This window comes from Zonotrichia leucophrys, chromosome 13, assembly GCF_028769735.1.
Source record: "Zonotrichia leucophrys gambelii isolate GWCS_2022_RI chromosome 13, RI_Zleu_2.0, whole genome shotgun sequence".
Classification (NCBI taxonomy): domain Eukaryota; kingdom Metazoa; phylum Chordata; class Aves; order Passeriformes; family Passerellidae; genus Zonotrichia; species Zonotrichia leucophrys.
The window spans coordinates 4,712,737-4,728,267 of NC_088183.1; the positions used below are offsets into that span (position 1 = coordinate 4,712,737).

Here is a 15,531-nt window from a genome sequence, read left to right on the forward strand (position 1 = left end):
CAGCCATGCTTTGAGAGTATTGCTGCAGGTGTAAGAGGCATCAAGAGCTCCTGGGCCCATTTTGCTTGGACTGATGCTGCTGTGTAAATGATTCCTGGTTTTCTAGCTCTTAAACATATCTGGATTAAAATTCTATCAGTGTCATGCACAGCCCAATTAAAAAAGAAAAGACAAACACCAGGACAGGAGCAAATGTTTTGTTTTAGACTCCTTCAATCATGTGCAGGCCAGGAAAAAATGGCATCCTCTCAAAGTGCAGAAAGTTTTTAGACAAGTAAAACTTTCCTTTGAAGATCTTATTTCAATTCTGCTGCTTTTCCTGCAGGCTGCTGTGCCCTACAGGGCTGGAAAGCCTCTGGCAATTCGTTTTCTTGTGGGGGCTGATAAACATCAGCTGCCTGAGAGCCATTCTGTGCAGGTTTGTGGCTCAAAGGCTGCCAAGAGTTACAAAGAGGCTGCCCTGGGTTACTGAGCTAGCCAGACTTTGGACAATTCACCACTCATCAGCCCTCCCAACTGCAACCAAGCCACAGCCCTCCCGGACTATCATCCTGCATGAGGCATGTGATTGGATTTTGCATTAATTATGGCCATCTTCAAGACCAGTTTCATTTCTCAAAAGACAAGAGAAATAACACTTGAAAGCCAGTATTTTCTTAAAAACTCCATCCCTACCCTACCCACAGATAACATACCCTGGACACACAGAATCATGCATGTGGTTTGCACTTCACACAAGCGAGGCCATGCTGAGATACCTGGAAATACTTAAAAACTCGTGCAGCCACACTGAGAAAATCCAGTAAAAATCTGATTTGTGTCTTGCTTATTAACCACCTTCCCACTCATCCTTGCAGTAGGCACAACATGGGACCACATCTTTGCTCCACTGTGAAACCAAAGCTGGTGCTGAATGCATAAAAAGCTCAATAACCAAAGCACCACACTGGGAGGTATCACTGAGTCCCAAACTCTCGTGACACAGAGGTGCTTAAGTGAACCAAACACCCTCTTGAAAATACATGGAGAACCAACAAACTGAAGATCTTCATTCTGAATGTGAGAATCAGGGAGCCTGGGGTCGAATTTATTTCCTTCCTCCAGGCAAGTTTCACACATGCTGCCTAAATAATTGCTCACTGAAGCTGCATATTTAATTATTTAGTACTGTGACTAAAGGCCAAGATGTTATATAAGCAAACCAAGCAACCCAGTCTCAACTTAGAAACATGTTTATGGATTACTGCCCTTGCCACACACCAATACTTCTCACAGTCTATCCATAAATCTCAGTAAATATATCTCTGTCCCATATCAAATATATATTTTATATCACATATACAGTGCCATATTCTTTACATAATGCATTAGACTATTTCAACCCAAATTATATATTCATTCATTCAAAGGCTGCTGTGCACTGGGGATTTACAAAACACCCATTTCCCCACCCAACACACTCTTGTTTGGGTGCAAAGGGAGTTCTTCATCAGCAGGAGGACTTTAAATTGCAAACTGTTGCCACAGTTGGGCTCCAGTGTTCCCAAGATTTCAGGCAAGTTGTAAATGTCTTCAGAAAAACCTGTTCTTGTTAGAACAGAAATGTCAGCCGGGTGTATGTTCTTCTTGACCCTGATGTCATACAACAAATATTTCTAAGTCTGGGCTGGCTTTCAGATGAAAATGATGGTTTGTTTTGTTGTCAGACAGCCCCAGCCAGGTGCCTCCCCAGCACAGCTTTCCTGTCCCTGTCTTTGTTTCTACACAGTGCAGCGAAGTTTTCATTTCTACTCCACAAGACGTCGAGGCTCCCCTCTGTGTGCTGAAGCCGGCACAGCATCCCCAAACACCACTTTGATCCCTCCGAGCAGCCTTTCCCCCTCCTTACCTGTTACAAGGCGAGTGAGGACCTTTGTGTTCTCGTTGAGGATGTTCACGGTCACGTTCCTGGCGGACTGGAAGTACAGGGGGTTGCCCTGGAACAAGACCACGAGACCAAGGGTGTGAGATGGGCATGGCAGCCTGGGTGAGGCAGCTGGAGCTGTGCCCAGCACTGACCCCGAGCCTGGGGTGCATCCACCCTGCAGGAGCTCCTCCTGCCCAGGATAAGCCCAGAGTGGTCACCACAGCTCTGCCTGGCCCAGGCAGTGCCTTGCTTTAGGGATGATTGCCTCTACCAACCAACCTGTAATTTTAAAAGGTGATATGGGACCTGAGCTAAGCTTCCCAAAGGTGTTTCAGGAGGGTGGTGGACTGCAGCAGTGTATTTCAGAGGTAAATCTGCAAAATTACAGCTTCTGATGACTCCAATGGGTGACAGTGTGTGCCCACCACGTGAGCGAGCCATGCCCAAGGGCTGGGGAGGAGAAAATGTGATTTACATGTGGAGAGTGCCTTAGACCTCAAAGCACTTGTGAAGCACCTGGCACATTTCCCCACCACACTGTGGGCCAGCCTGTGACCAGACCCATCCCACCAGGTCTGCAGAACACAAGGCACAAACTCTTCCCCACTTCCACTCCACCACAGAGAGTTCCACCAATTTCTCATTGTAATGCTTTAAAAACACCTCAGAGAGAAGAGCCAGAGCAGCTGGCAGCACACAGGAGCCACGCAGTGACCTGGCAACATCCATCTCAGGTACTTCTGCTCAGAGTGAAGCCAAAGCAAACCCACAGCTCCAACCATCTGGCTGCTCCTGTGTGCAAACACAGCCCAGGCACCGGGGAACTCGTGTTCTCCACAGGCAGCCCCAGCCTGCACAGCTGGGCACAGCTGGGCACAGCTGGCTCCTCAGGGGCTACCAGCCACCCACAGCACCAGCACGGGCAGATCCCAAATCAAATCAGCCAAAAATCCCATGAGAGAGGTGGAGATTCACCACCAGCATCTCTTCATAACACCTAAAGCACGCAGCTGATCAGATTCATCAATTAACTGAGACACAGGATGGGCAGAGGAGATAAAATAGCAAGAAGTTGAAAAATTTTCAACTTAAAATCAGCAAGAAGTTGAAAATTTTTATGTCCAATGTGTTTTTTCCAGCATTTCAAACTTTTTCCATTAGGAATGAATAATCAGGGTGGGGACAGAGAATCCTGTGGGTCAGGCATGTTTTCCTTGCCCCTAGATTTGTAATGAACACAATATTTTCATAGATGTCATTTTTTCTGGATCATGGCAGAAGGATTAAGTTGTCTGCATATAAAATATAATAGGAACACAGAAATTATTCCTGGGAGTCCTGTAGTGGACTGGGCCTTCAGGGAACACTCTAGTGATGAACAAACAATTCCCAGCAGTGTTTTCAGAAAACAGACCTCAAAAAACTAAAATAAAACCAGCCTCACATGACCAAATATTCACAGTAATTACATTTGTTGCCTTCACTGTTTTTGCAGCATGTTCCCATGGGCAACCCTTCAACAATAAAGAGTAGAATGGGGTTTGTTTGATCAATTATAACTAGAACATTTTGGCTACATCCAGACTATTTACAACTAAATAAAAATAATAATGAAAAATTAATTTCATTTAATCATTTCCAGATCTTGGACAAATTTCAGAAGCTCTTGGTGCCTCTGTCCCCTCCTACACTAAATGAGGACAAATCATCCTTTTATACTTCTGCAATGTGTGGGACACCTTAAGTATTATTGTATACAGAACTGAATTATGATTAATAATTTATAAGTAGGGATCAGTTCTAATGACTTGTAATGATTCTCCTTTTCTCTTTTATTTGATATCTTCTAGAACTTCTAGAAATGAACGCTGATTATTTATTACTATTTAATGGTTAACAGCTGAGAAAGAAAAGATAGCTTCACTTGGATCCCCCCTGCTCAGGGACCTGATTTGAGCACACCCAGGAACAGCAGTTCACTGCTGCATATCCATTTCCCACTTACACATAAAGAGTATTTTTAAAGGTAGACAGCTACAATCTGCATAATGTACAGTTATGGGTGAGACTATAACTACTAGAAACACGCCATAGGAAGCATAGGAAAGTCTTTTTTTTTTTTTTACTTTACAGTTTGAATTTTGCTTATGGAGTTTTGAAGCAGCTGGAGTGTTTTGAAAAAGCCACGAACTCTAGTTCACAGTCAGGCAAGAAAAATAGTTCAATTCCCATGACTTTGAAAACTGTTACTGCTCTTTGTAATGTGAGATTGCACTACAGAGGAACTACAAGGTAAGTCAATGTAAAAAGCCACAGAAAGAGTTGCTCTGAAGAAGACCTACAAGACAAGGAAAGAGCTGGTATCCATCTAGAAAAGGCTTGAAATACATAATCAGACATGGAAATGTTTACTCCAGCACAGTCATCTCATTCACTCATTCAGAACTCAAATTCACACAGCCTTCAAAAAACTAAATTTCCCTAATGGAGGAGTTATGTTTTTATTGGTCTGCAGGGAAAGAACATTGGAAGCACTTAATGCAATGCCTGCTCTCATTTCCATAATACTTTTTCCATTAAGGAATGAAAAAGAACTGAAGAAATTACTCCCTTTTGCTGAAAATTCGGCAGATTTTCTATCCATCATCTTCTGTTTACAAAGGAAATAACATTGACATCTTTTAAACACTGAACATTAAAAAAAAAATTTCCTCTGTTGCAAGCTTGGTGATGATGCCAGCTTTTTTCAATCACACAGAACAAAATAATGAAAGCTTTAAAAGCCAGTTAGGATTTACAACTGAAAAGACAAAGCCTTCCCCTTCTCTTACACTTTCATGTTACCATGACACAAAATGAAGTATTCTGATGCATATGAGCAGGTGGAAATCTAGATCAGTATGGCATCAGCACCACAATAAAACAGTTATGTAGAGAAGCAATATTTTCATAAACTGTCATAGCCCTTGATGGAGCTGGAATATCAGCATGCAATAAACAAGAACATCTTTTAATGACTCTTTGGGCTGGTCATGTCCTTTCAGCTCACCATGAACCTGCTATTCATCTCTGCAGGAAATCTTGGAGAGCAAATGCATCATTCTGCCTCTTACTCCAGCTCATTAGCAGAGCCAGTGCCTTAAAATAATTCAAATGTTTGCAGACACACAGCAGCATTTGCCACAGCTACTCAATATATTAAAACACAGGACACATGCTGCAGAAGAAGGAATATGAAAAGTGCAAAAATATGTCAGAACTGCATAGCTTGATTCTTCACCAAGCAGAGGTATCCAGTAAAATACAGAAAACTTCACAAAAGGTATCAACTGACTGTTTGCTAGGTTAAACACATGGTAAAACAAGCCAGAACAGCTCACTAGCTGTCTTTCTTTGGCTCACTTTGGAAGAGATGCTAAAAACTCCCAGATCAAAGACTGAAACAGAAAAAGCCCTTTGACTGACAACCTTAATTTGCAGCTGAAGCAATCCCAACTACTGCTGTCTTCTGGGAAATTCAGTACTTTAACAGATGTCCTTAGACTGTTTTAGGGAATTATTAAAAATATTTGGAAATCCTTTTAAATTTTTACAGGCAATTTAAAAATAATGCCTCACAGTTGGCGTGTTTGTAGTTCAGATGGTCAAAAGGAACAGCTTTGATCTGATCCTATGGATTCACAGACTTCACACAGTAACTGCCAAGTGAAGCTTGTGGAAATAATGGAAATGGTGGATTTCCTGCAGGCTTGACAAAATAATGGTAAAAATAAAATCTTAAAGCATAATCTAGGCTGGCAAGGAGCAGTCTATGGAGGAGTCACTCAGAGCACCATTTTCCTGCTCAACCCCACCTCTCAGTGACATTACAGGAAGCAAACACTGCTCTGTGCTCAGCTGGAATGTCAGCGGGCAGAATCTTGTTTTCTGTAAGGCAAGCAGCCAGCAAAAGCTCTCCTGCTTCTGGCCCACAGCCACAGGCAGCACTCACCTGCCTGCACCCCTGGGTGCTGTTCCAAGGGAAAGTTCTATGTGGGTAATAAATATATTCCTTTCTTCAAATCCAGCCAGCAGCTAAATGTGATAACAGCAGTAACAGCAGTGACACTTTCCTGCACTGCATTTTCCACTGGTAGGGACAGCTCAGAGCTGCACCTTGGTTTTTTCTGGTTTGAAGCAGCAAGAATTCATTGCCCAATAACTGAGAGACAAAGCAGTAATTTTAGGGTGCCTGAAGTGTTCTTCATCAAGAATGGCAAACCTCTAATGAAAAGCCACAAAGGCACTTCTGTAGTTTCAATTTGTGTGGCCAGGCCCAGAGCAGTGCTGAGGACACCACGCAGGGTGCAGCTCATTCATTAGTGCAGGTATCAGGCATGGCCCCTGACCCATCAGGAAAGCTGGCCTGGTGACCCTTACTCTGTCATTTTTGGTCACTTGACACAGACATGCTTAAATGAGTCCTTCTAACCCAGATCTGCATGCTCCCAAACCACTTGCTCCTCTTTCAAAGGGAAACACCAGGAATACATCACTGAGGTTTGGAGTTTCTGAACCACAAAGGTCTCCAGAACACACTGTGAGCACCGTCAAAAAAAACCAGGACTCAAGTGTGCACTTCCTCCTGCCTTGGGAACAGAAACTCCTTTGGAGAGTGATGCTGGAAACGTTCAGAGCTGCCCCCTTAAAATAGAGAGTTAGGAGGAGATTGAGTAAAACCCCTGCAGAACTGATGCTGCAGGATCTGGCACCACCATGAGCCCCAGCAAAGCTCACAGAACATTTTACAGACACCAGGCACCTCCTGAAGAGCAAACTGGAAGCACTGGACAACATCTACCCTTTCCTGTGAAGAAAAACAACTGGGGAGCATCTACTGAACCCCATCCCTAAGATCCTGCCTGGAACAGCAGCCTGGCCTCCATCTACACCAGCAGAAAATCCAGACTTCATGCTAAACTGGCAAACCAACCATTACTGCTTCTATGTCAAAAGCTCTTCCTCCTTTTTCTGGTCTAGATCCCCACTGCAGGAATAGGATTTTCCCCAGAAGCTTCCTGGCACAAAAATTTAAGGCATGTAGCTAAATCCTTAGGTGATAGATTGAAAATAGCCCTTAATATGATTTAAACATACTTTTTGTTGTTTAATCACTGAGTCTCTTTTCATCTTGATTTTGTCCTTCAAACAGCTGAAAATAATGTTCATGTTACTAAATCCCTTTCTTAGTAAAACTTCTGATTTGACAGCGTAAGCTTTTCACAGCAGAATGAAAGCAAACTGTGAACAGAATTGGTAACAAACAGATTAAAACAAATGCTTTAAAATGCCCCAGTATGTGCTAGATGTGTGTTTGAAGATGGTGATTTTTAGGAAGAAGGCAGTAGGTTCAGTGGAGATGTAACAAAATGCAATTTGCATCCTCTTCTTCCAGGAAACAAACTTTATCACAAGTGGAATATGCCCAGGTCATGTAAGCTGGCACAGCCCTGACCTACACTGGGCACTCAAAAACACAAACGAAGCATCATGAGCTTGGTGTGCTGTGATACAACTTCTGACTTTTTATCAAGAGCTCAAAGGCTTAATTAAAAAAAAATAATTCAAGTTCTGTTTTCTATACAAAGTTCAGTCACCTTCACAGAATATGTTTTACAGTACCATGAAGCTCAGAAAATACTGTGGTCCCACCCAGTGTGACATACTCTAATGGCACAGATAGTGCAGGTCTGAGCTTTATGTCCAATGCCACAAACCCCTCTCTTTCATGGCACTTCTTGAAGTTCTTTTAGTAACAATAGAAACAAAAGATAAATTTCCTTCTGCTCCATTAAAGCAATTATCTTCGACTCTTCTTTTTGAAGTGCAGAGAAGGCAGGTCTGTGATGTGAGATCTAAATGACTGGGTTCTGCTTCTGGAAGGCTACCCAAAGGGGTTTGGATCCTTCAAAGTGATTTATTTCTGGCAATCTAGGGGTTTCTCTCTTTAGAAGAATACCTGTAATAATCTCATGAGCAGAGTGTTTTGAGAGATTGGCTGCTTCTTCAAGATGCCTAATCAGCTACTTTGCAGCTGAGACTCTTCTGAAAATTAAATTACACCATGTCTGCTGATATTAAAAAACAACACTGAAAAATTTCCAAGGCATTATACCTGCCTTGACTTCATTGCTGCTCTTCTTCTTTACTTCACTGACTTATAAGGAAAACCACAGGTGGCTTGATGAAGCCAACAGACATACACATGAAAATAAAATGCAACTGTGCATGCTGGAGTTCTACTCAGTATCCACAGGGGTGGGAAATCTGGGTTTGAAGCATCTGATCTGCTTTACAAACATCAGGTGTTTGTAACATCTGAAGGCTGCTGCACATCCACAAAACTTCCTCTGTAGGTAGGACTGAAGGGATCATTACTGGCTTTGGAAAAAAGTCTGATGCATTGAAGCAAGCTCAGCTCCAGGAGCCCTCTGGTAAGGCAGAGGAATGAAATGAAGAGAGCAGCACAACTTGTGAAACAACCAGCTAACTCTGAAAATGCTTCAAGCTCTTCCCTGCACTGAGAGTTCACCCAAAAGAGACACACCAGAGTCAATCAAACGTGTGCTGATGATTAACTCGGCATCCCTGGGGAACAGCTCTGCTTTGCATTCTCCTTTTGGCTCAAACCAATGCTCTAAAACAGGTCAACAGCAGACCTGGGTTCTCAGCACACTGCTCAGCCCCTCCAGCATAAAATCAACCAAGTATTCTCTAAACATTTCAATTTCCTTGAATTCCTCTGCAGAAAAGCCAAGCTGCTGCAGCTGCTGCTGCTCCAGTCTGATCCTTGTCTGCAAGGAGGTGGTGGAGCAGCAGGACTGTGGATTTGTGCTAAGTTATAGCCTATTTTCTGCCTTGGGCTGATCAGAGTCCAGTGGTGACAGATCTCCTGCTGAAGTAAACACACTGTAGGTAGGCACAGGAGAGAGGGAGAGAAAAGAAGAGAGCTCTGCTGAGGCTTAAAAATATTCTAAATCATCCAACTCTACAGCTACTCCACTGCTTGTAACTTTTACTCCAGTCAAGCGTGCAGACCTCTGTTCGTGTGTTTTCATTTTATGGCCTTTCTGGTGTCCCTACTGCCTGCCTTAAACATCTTTTAAAACTGCCAGTAAATCATACTTCAATACCCATAAAAGACATTAGAAGACACTAGCAAAATTATACAGAACTACTAATTTCTGAGTTACTTTCCCTTACCACCAACACTGCTTGGACCGTACTACAACCAGAAACAATTAAGATCTCAGTCAGTGAGGTTTACAGAACACATGTTTAAGAGCACATACTGTTATTACTAAGAAAAGCACAGCAGCATTTCCCAGAAATCAGATTCAGCAGAGACACTGGGGCTCTGCAATGCTCACACATCCTTTTAGGCATTCTGTTACTGCACTGCGTAATGCCAAGTTATATATCCAGATATTTTTCTCCAGGAAGGCTAATAAGGTGGATACCTCTGAACACTGCTTTGAAATTACAGCTTTCCTTTGCTGCATGTCATGGATGGCTTGCTTCTTGTATTAGATTATAAATGGCCATGCCAACTTACGGGTGTGTGTGCAGCACGAAACACAGCAAAGCTCCTAGCAGAGGCCCCTGGTGTGACTGAAATTCAGCTGCTGCTAATAAGAAGAAGGGAAAACATTTCCATCTGTCTGGATTGAGGAAAAAAGGATTTGTGATTCATCTGCATCCATATGCTGGTATGTAGACAATACTTATGGACACACAGACATATGTGAGGTAACCAGCAACAGGAACCAAATCAATCACAGATCACAGCATGTGATTTGCCTAATTATGAGTAACACCTCACATTTTTTATCTGTGCAAAAAGCACTCTGTGAGCGAGCAGATGGTGCTGCTAGGGGATGGCACCAGCCTTGACAGTTGCAGATGCAGAGCATTTACACAGCGCGCCGAAAAAATGACACAACACAAGCTGCTTCCTGGGAAAAAGACTCAAATTGAACAAGTGTCACCAAACAAAATGCATGTATTTATTGATGTTCTGAACTTATCTGATCCAGCCCCTCTCTCCCAATCAAATATATACGTGCAGGCCAGGGAGTGATGCTATCTGGGCAGCTTTGAAGTCTCTCACAAGTGCCACGTGAGCTGCCTAGCACAGAGCAGTGGAGGTGCAGACCAACCTGAGTCTAGTTACAACCTGCAAACCATTTAGATCCACACAAGCAGAATCAATAGGAAGGAACCCTGCAGAGAAAGCAATTACACTGCAAAAGCAACTATATTACAGCATGGTGAGGCAAGATGCAGGCAGCCATCCTCACTTGTGTGATTACCCACCGGAGTTCTCTCCCATGCATCTGGCCTGTGAAATGACAAGGTGCAGCCCAGACATGTTCCTGCAATAGAAGTGTTTCAGTTTCTGGGCTCCTGTCACAATTAAAAAGCTCTTATTTATGAGCCCCATTGTTCAGGTTTGCTGTGCTCCACAGGTATATTCAGGATTGCGCTTCAGAAAATGTTTGAAGGGCACAGTGAACTCTCCTTTTCAACTGCTTCATGGGAGTAATAATCTCATTTCCTGGATCTGCAATTATTTATTCATTGGAGACTGTCCACTTGCCACTGCACAAGACACAAAGAAAGATTATCTGACCATTCCTAGTAGAAAATCCAGCTTTTCTATTTCAATTCTTTTATTTGTGGTTTTTCTGCATTTTTTTTTTCTGAGCTGCTGTAAACGTCTACTCTGGTGTGACAGGTTGGAAGCAGCTATAAAATGATTGATGAAAACCATATTTAGGCCTTGTTGTGGGAATATTTATTGTAAAAATATGCTCAGTTAACCCTGTAGGGGAAGGGCAGGAAAGGAAGCCTGGGCCTATGAGTGTACCTCTGATACCGAAGTGATTTATCTGCTTTAATTATGATACAGGGTTATGGGGTCACAGAAACATCAGCACAAACTGGTTTTGAATTGCTGAAGTGCAGGCACTTTGTTTCCTCTGCTGAAATGAACAATAGCTGCCTTTAAGGATGCTCTGTGGGTCTGCACAACCAGAGTCTTCCTCCCCAGGATAAACAGAGGGGCCAAGCTCTGAGCTGCAGAGCTGGAACAGTTCAAGTGTGAGTTATTGTCAGACAGGAACTGCCTCAGAGGGGCAGAACTGCAAACTCCACTGCTTTGGAGAGGCTGAAAGTCCAAGACTGAGATGAGAGGGCACTTGGACAGGTAAAATGACAGATGCAGACAAGTGTGGGATGTGGAGTTGGGCTGATCTGGAGGGCAGATCCTAAATCAGGATGCTAAATCATTGCCACAGTGCACACATGTACCCACAGAGAGAGCACAGCAGCACAGGTGTGATCAGCAGCACAAGTGCAGGAGCAGGATGTTTGTGCTGGGATTTGGATGGATCTTGGGGCTGCCAGTCAACAGACACTCCTGAGAGTCTGCTCAGGGGTGAGGAGAGGAGGGAGCACAGGGTATTGCTGTGCTACAGGAACACACATCCCTAACCAGCTCCACTAGGGAGCTGGGGAGAGGGATTTCAAGAGATGTCAGGCTGGCAGAAAAAGCAGCAGATGCTTTCTCCACGCCTGGAAGAAGACAGGAAAGTTGTCTGGGGAAATGGTGAGTAATGGCAAAAGCAGCCAAAGAGAATGGGATGAGTAAAGGGAAAACAGAGCCCAGGGAGGAATATCAGAGCCAAGGACCCCAATTACTCTTTGGGCAATCAGTAGGGTGGCTCAGCCTGATAACTCCTGCTTTGAAAAGGTATTTTCTGCTGGTGTTTTTATTCCTGAAGTCCTTCCCAAACTCTGGAGGAACAGAACTGATCAGTGAAGGCACCCAGCCAGTGGCTCCTACAGCAAAGGGCACAGGAAGGGTCCTGCCTGTGTGCTCCTGTTTCTTCTGCTTCACCTAAGCTGCCCCTCCCAGCATGCTGCATCAGATAATGCTGCAGAGAGAAACAAAAAGCCTCCTGTTCCCCCAACTTGGTACCAACATCAAGGCTCATCATTTATAAATAACAGTTGGGATCTTCAGAAAACAAAGAGCAAAAGTCAGTTTGCAGGAGGAGCTGGGGTTTTCATTAGGTAGCAGAACACAGATAAAACATTATGGCTTGAAGCAGCAGCAGATATGCAATCAAAGGTGCTTCTCAAGCCAGCTGTGACAACATCCATGCCACTGCCCTGTGTGGCCTTTATTTCATTTAAAGAGTGAGGGATGGAGGATACAGGCTCTGAACATCCAACATGGAAAGCAGGAGAAGAAACTCATCAACTCACTTCTGCCTTCTAACCATGGACACCAGGACCCTGAATCAGCTTCACCTGAGCAGGTACTCCTGATCTCTCACAGCAATTTGTGTGTTTGGATTATGGATTATTTGCCTTCACCTGCATGTAGCACACAACAGTGATTCTGCCTACAGGGAAATACCAGCTGCTCTAAGGTCATAAAAGATGTGGCCACTCCTAACCTGCAAAATACACCTAGAAAAACCAGCATTTTAAGAAAAATAATGAATTGTTCACACTTTTACCAATCACCCTAATCAAAAGAAAGACAAAGGCTTTTGGCTGAAAAACTGAAATCCTTTCTGGAGAGGAATGTCTGATCTGTCAGATAGTGACCTCTCTTTTCCCCTCAATCAACCCACTGCCTTCAGTTTATTTGTTTTTCTGATTTTAAATATTGATGTCTTACAAAGCTTCTCTTTGGAAAAAACCACATCTGACTCTTCAGCTGTGCAGCCCTGGGCTGCAGTCCTGTCAGATGACATCCAAGAAGGCTCAGTTTGCACTGGCACATCAAAAAGAATTCCCAGGCTCTGTGAAGAGCAACAAGGATGATTCAGAGAACAGCAAAGCTTCTCCCCAAATCAGCAACCACCCATTCCAGCTTCTGCAGCTGCTGCTGGTTTTTTAGCAGAGAATCAGGACTCAGATGTTCACCACTTCACTGGATGCCTCACCACAAATCAGCCCCTTGTCTAAATCAAGAGAGAAGCACTGGAATCACACAATATTTTGCTCAAGAAGAAGGAACTAGAAGCAGAATATCAAGCTGCAGCTGGAAACAAAGAGAAAATAAAAAGCCTAGATCATAAAAGCAATTTTAAGCGCCTAGGTTTAGATTACTAATCAAGAATCCAACTAAGTAACCTGCCCCCTCTAAGATATAGTGAAAATCTTGGCATTTCCTCAACATTTTCATGAACAGTGATTTACAAATCACTGCTGAATTGGAAATAAACTTTAAAAAAAATCCTTCCCTAGTAGACCATAAAGAAGAGTTCTCCAAAGGAGGATGTGCCTCTGTGCTTAGAAGGGATATTCCTGGGGAAAGTGGGATGACAGCAGCAATGGATACTCCCTGGGGAACCTCAGAGGTGAAGAGGCAAAAGCCAAGGAGGCTTTAGCTCTACTCATGCTCAGACAAAAAAAAAAAAAAATTTGAGGCTTGAAAGTGAGGAATCTCCCACAGTTTTATGTAAGGAACAAGGAAGAAATTCTGGGAGCTGAAGCACTTTCAGTTTTCCTTTTGTTCCATGGGTTATTCTGTTTCAGAGGGAAAACAAGAGCAGACTCCTGCTAGTACTTGATACAACCTGCCTCAGAACATTTTAAGGCCAGGCTGGAAGCAGCCCTAAAATCCCATGGGACTCAGAATCACAGCACATCAGGAGGAAATCAATGGACATGTAACATTTTATACTGAAAACCTGGAGTAAATCAAGAAAAAAAAGAAACAACAAAACCAAAAAAAACCGAGGCACCATGGAAACTGCTTTCTTTCACCACCCCCCAACATGAACAAGTTTTTACTGCATGTGCTTTTACAGGAAACATGTTCTAACCAGGAAGATCTTAAAAGCCAAAGAAATGGTACTTTATCTTTCAAGAGCAGCACACTAGTTTTCCCAAGACCATCAGCAAATTTGTCCTAAAAGTAAAGGAGCAAATTTAAAGTAATTCTTGTTTTTACCTGCATTCTTTCTTCTCCAAATACATCTGTTATTTAGAAATAAAACAAAGAGGTATAGTAACTGGTAAATGAAACCTGGAAAATCTGACTTTGCTTTCCTTCATAGATCAAAGAACCCAGGAACTGAGCTGTCTGTAAAACCAGTTCTGTGTGCCTGCACTTCCTCATGACAGCACAGCTTGTCTGTCAACTCCTGCCTTACAAAATACAGAACTTTCCTGCCCAAACAGTTTTGATCAGCAGAAGAGCTGCAGAAGTGTTTGCTGTCCTGTGGTAAGAAGATACAAAGCTCTGCTCTTCAGGCTTCTTGGAAAATGAGAAAAACATCATTTTTCTTTATAATTGGATCTTCCTATTTGTCTTTCAGTGTTTCTATTTTCCTCTATCTTCCCTCTCCCATACAGCATCAATTTTTATTTCTTTTTCATTTTTAGTATTAAGAAGTTGTTTTTGTACTTCAGCCTCTACAAAGCAGCCAGGATCCTGATTGTCAGCAGCAATGTCTAGACATGGCTAATCCTTAAACTCAAAGCCTTTGCACTTCAGAGAGAGAAATGCAGCCCCCAGAGTTCCTCATGTTCTCTGTGCCCCACTGTCCTCCTTTTCACAGCTGAAACAGAAACAATTTCTGGGATTGTGGCAAAAATTCAGTGCAAAAGCTGAGAGCCCACAGAGCTCACTTGGAGCTGGGATGCCCATCGCTGGTTTTTGCTGTCACAGGGTCCAACTGCAAAAGTTTAGAATGAAGAGGAGGTGGGAATGGGACCAGAGCAGCAAAACAAATTCATGATCTGAACAGTTCCTCTCCCCTCACACAAGCAGCTCAAGAGAGAAATTTTACTTGTCAAAGGGAAAAAGCAAAATACATTGAGAGATCATTTGGGAAATTCTCTGTCTCCTTCATGTTCAGCTCCACAGCTGTTGACTTGTCCACATCAACTCTAAACTCCCTCACAAGAAGGTGAAAAACACTGAATATAAACTTCTTATGCACCTTATGGGGTCAGACACTTCTGCAATGATCACATCACATTTCTGAACACAAACCCTCCACTGATGGCAGGGTAGGGAACCACAAGCCCCTGGTTCCCAGGGTTAGTTCAGAGGTGTACCCAAAATGCAAATACAGGCAAAAGCTGAGGTAGGTAACCCACTGGGCACAGCTGATTGGCTTTAGTGGGTGTTGATTACACTGCTCATATTGCATGAAATTAAAAAGCTTACAAATGTTATGAGCCATTACCCTTCCATTTAGGAGATCTTATGACAAGTTAGCAAGATCTAATGAAATCCCCTTTAAAATGCCATAGGCAGTCTCCACGAGATTTTGCTTTGAAATGCAACTTGTGGAGTTATTTCTGAAAGTTTGTTCACATCAGAGCTTCCTTTCCTGCACATCTTTGGGATGCTCTGATTTGGCAGCTGGTGGGATACTTCAGTTCCCTGTTGTGCTCTCAACTGGGGGCACACAACAACACCAGCTCCTTACAGAAACAACCAGCAACAGGCATAGCAGGATTTAATCCTGATGCTGTTTGTCATAGCCAGCCTACAAAATTCCCTGCAAAATTCAAACCTGAAGACCAATTTTACTGTGAAGGTAAAGGGAAAT

The 15,531-nt window shown here is 43.1% G+C and overlaps 1 protein-coding gene across 16 annotated transcripts in view; it reads right to left on the reverse strand.

Annotated features, from left to right (window-relative positions):
• SGCD (sarcoglycan delta) overlaps window positions 1-15,531 on the reverse strand; it is a 492,080-nt gene that overhangs the window by 53,323 nt on the left and 423,226 nt on the right. For all 16 annotated transcript variants that reach the window (XM_064724715.1, XM_064724711.1, XM_064724714.1 and 13 more), the window contains one exon: window positions 1,889-1,976. In XM_064724715.1, coding sequence (XP_064580785.1) covers window positions 1,889-1,976 — 88 coding nt within the window. The remainder of the gene's footprint in view (window positions 1-1,888; window positions 1,977-15,531) is intronic.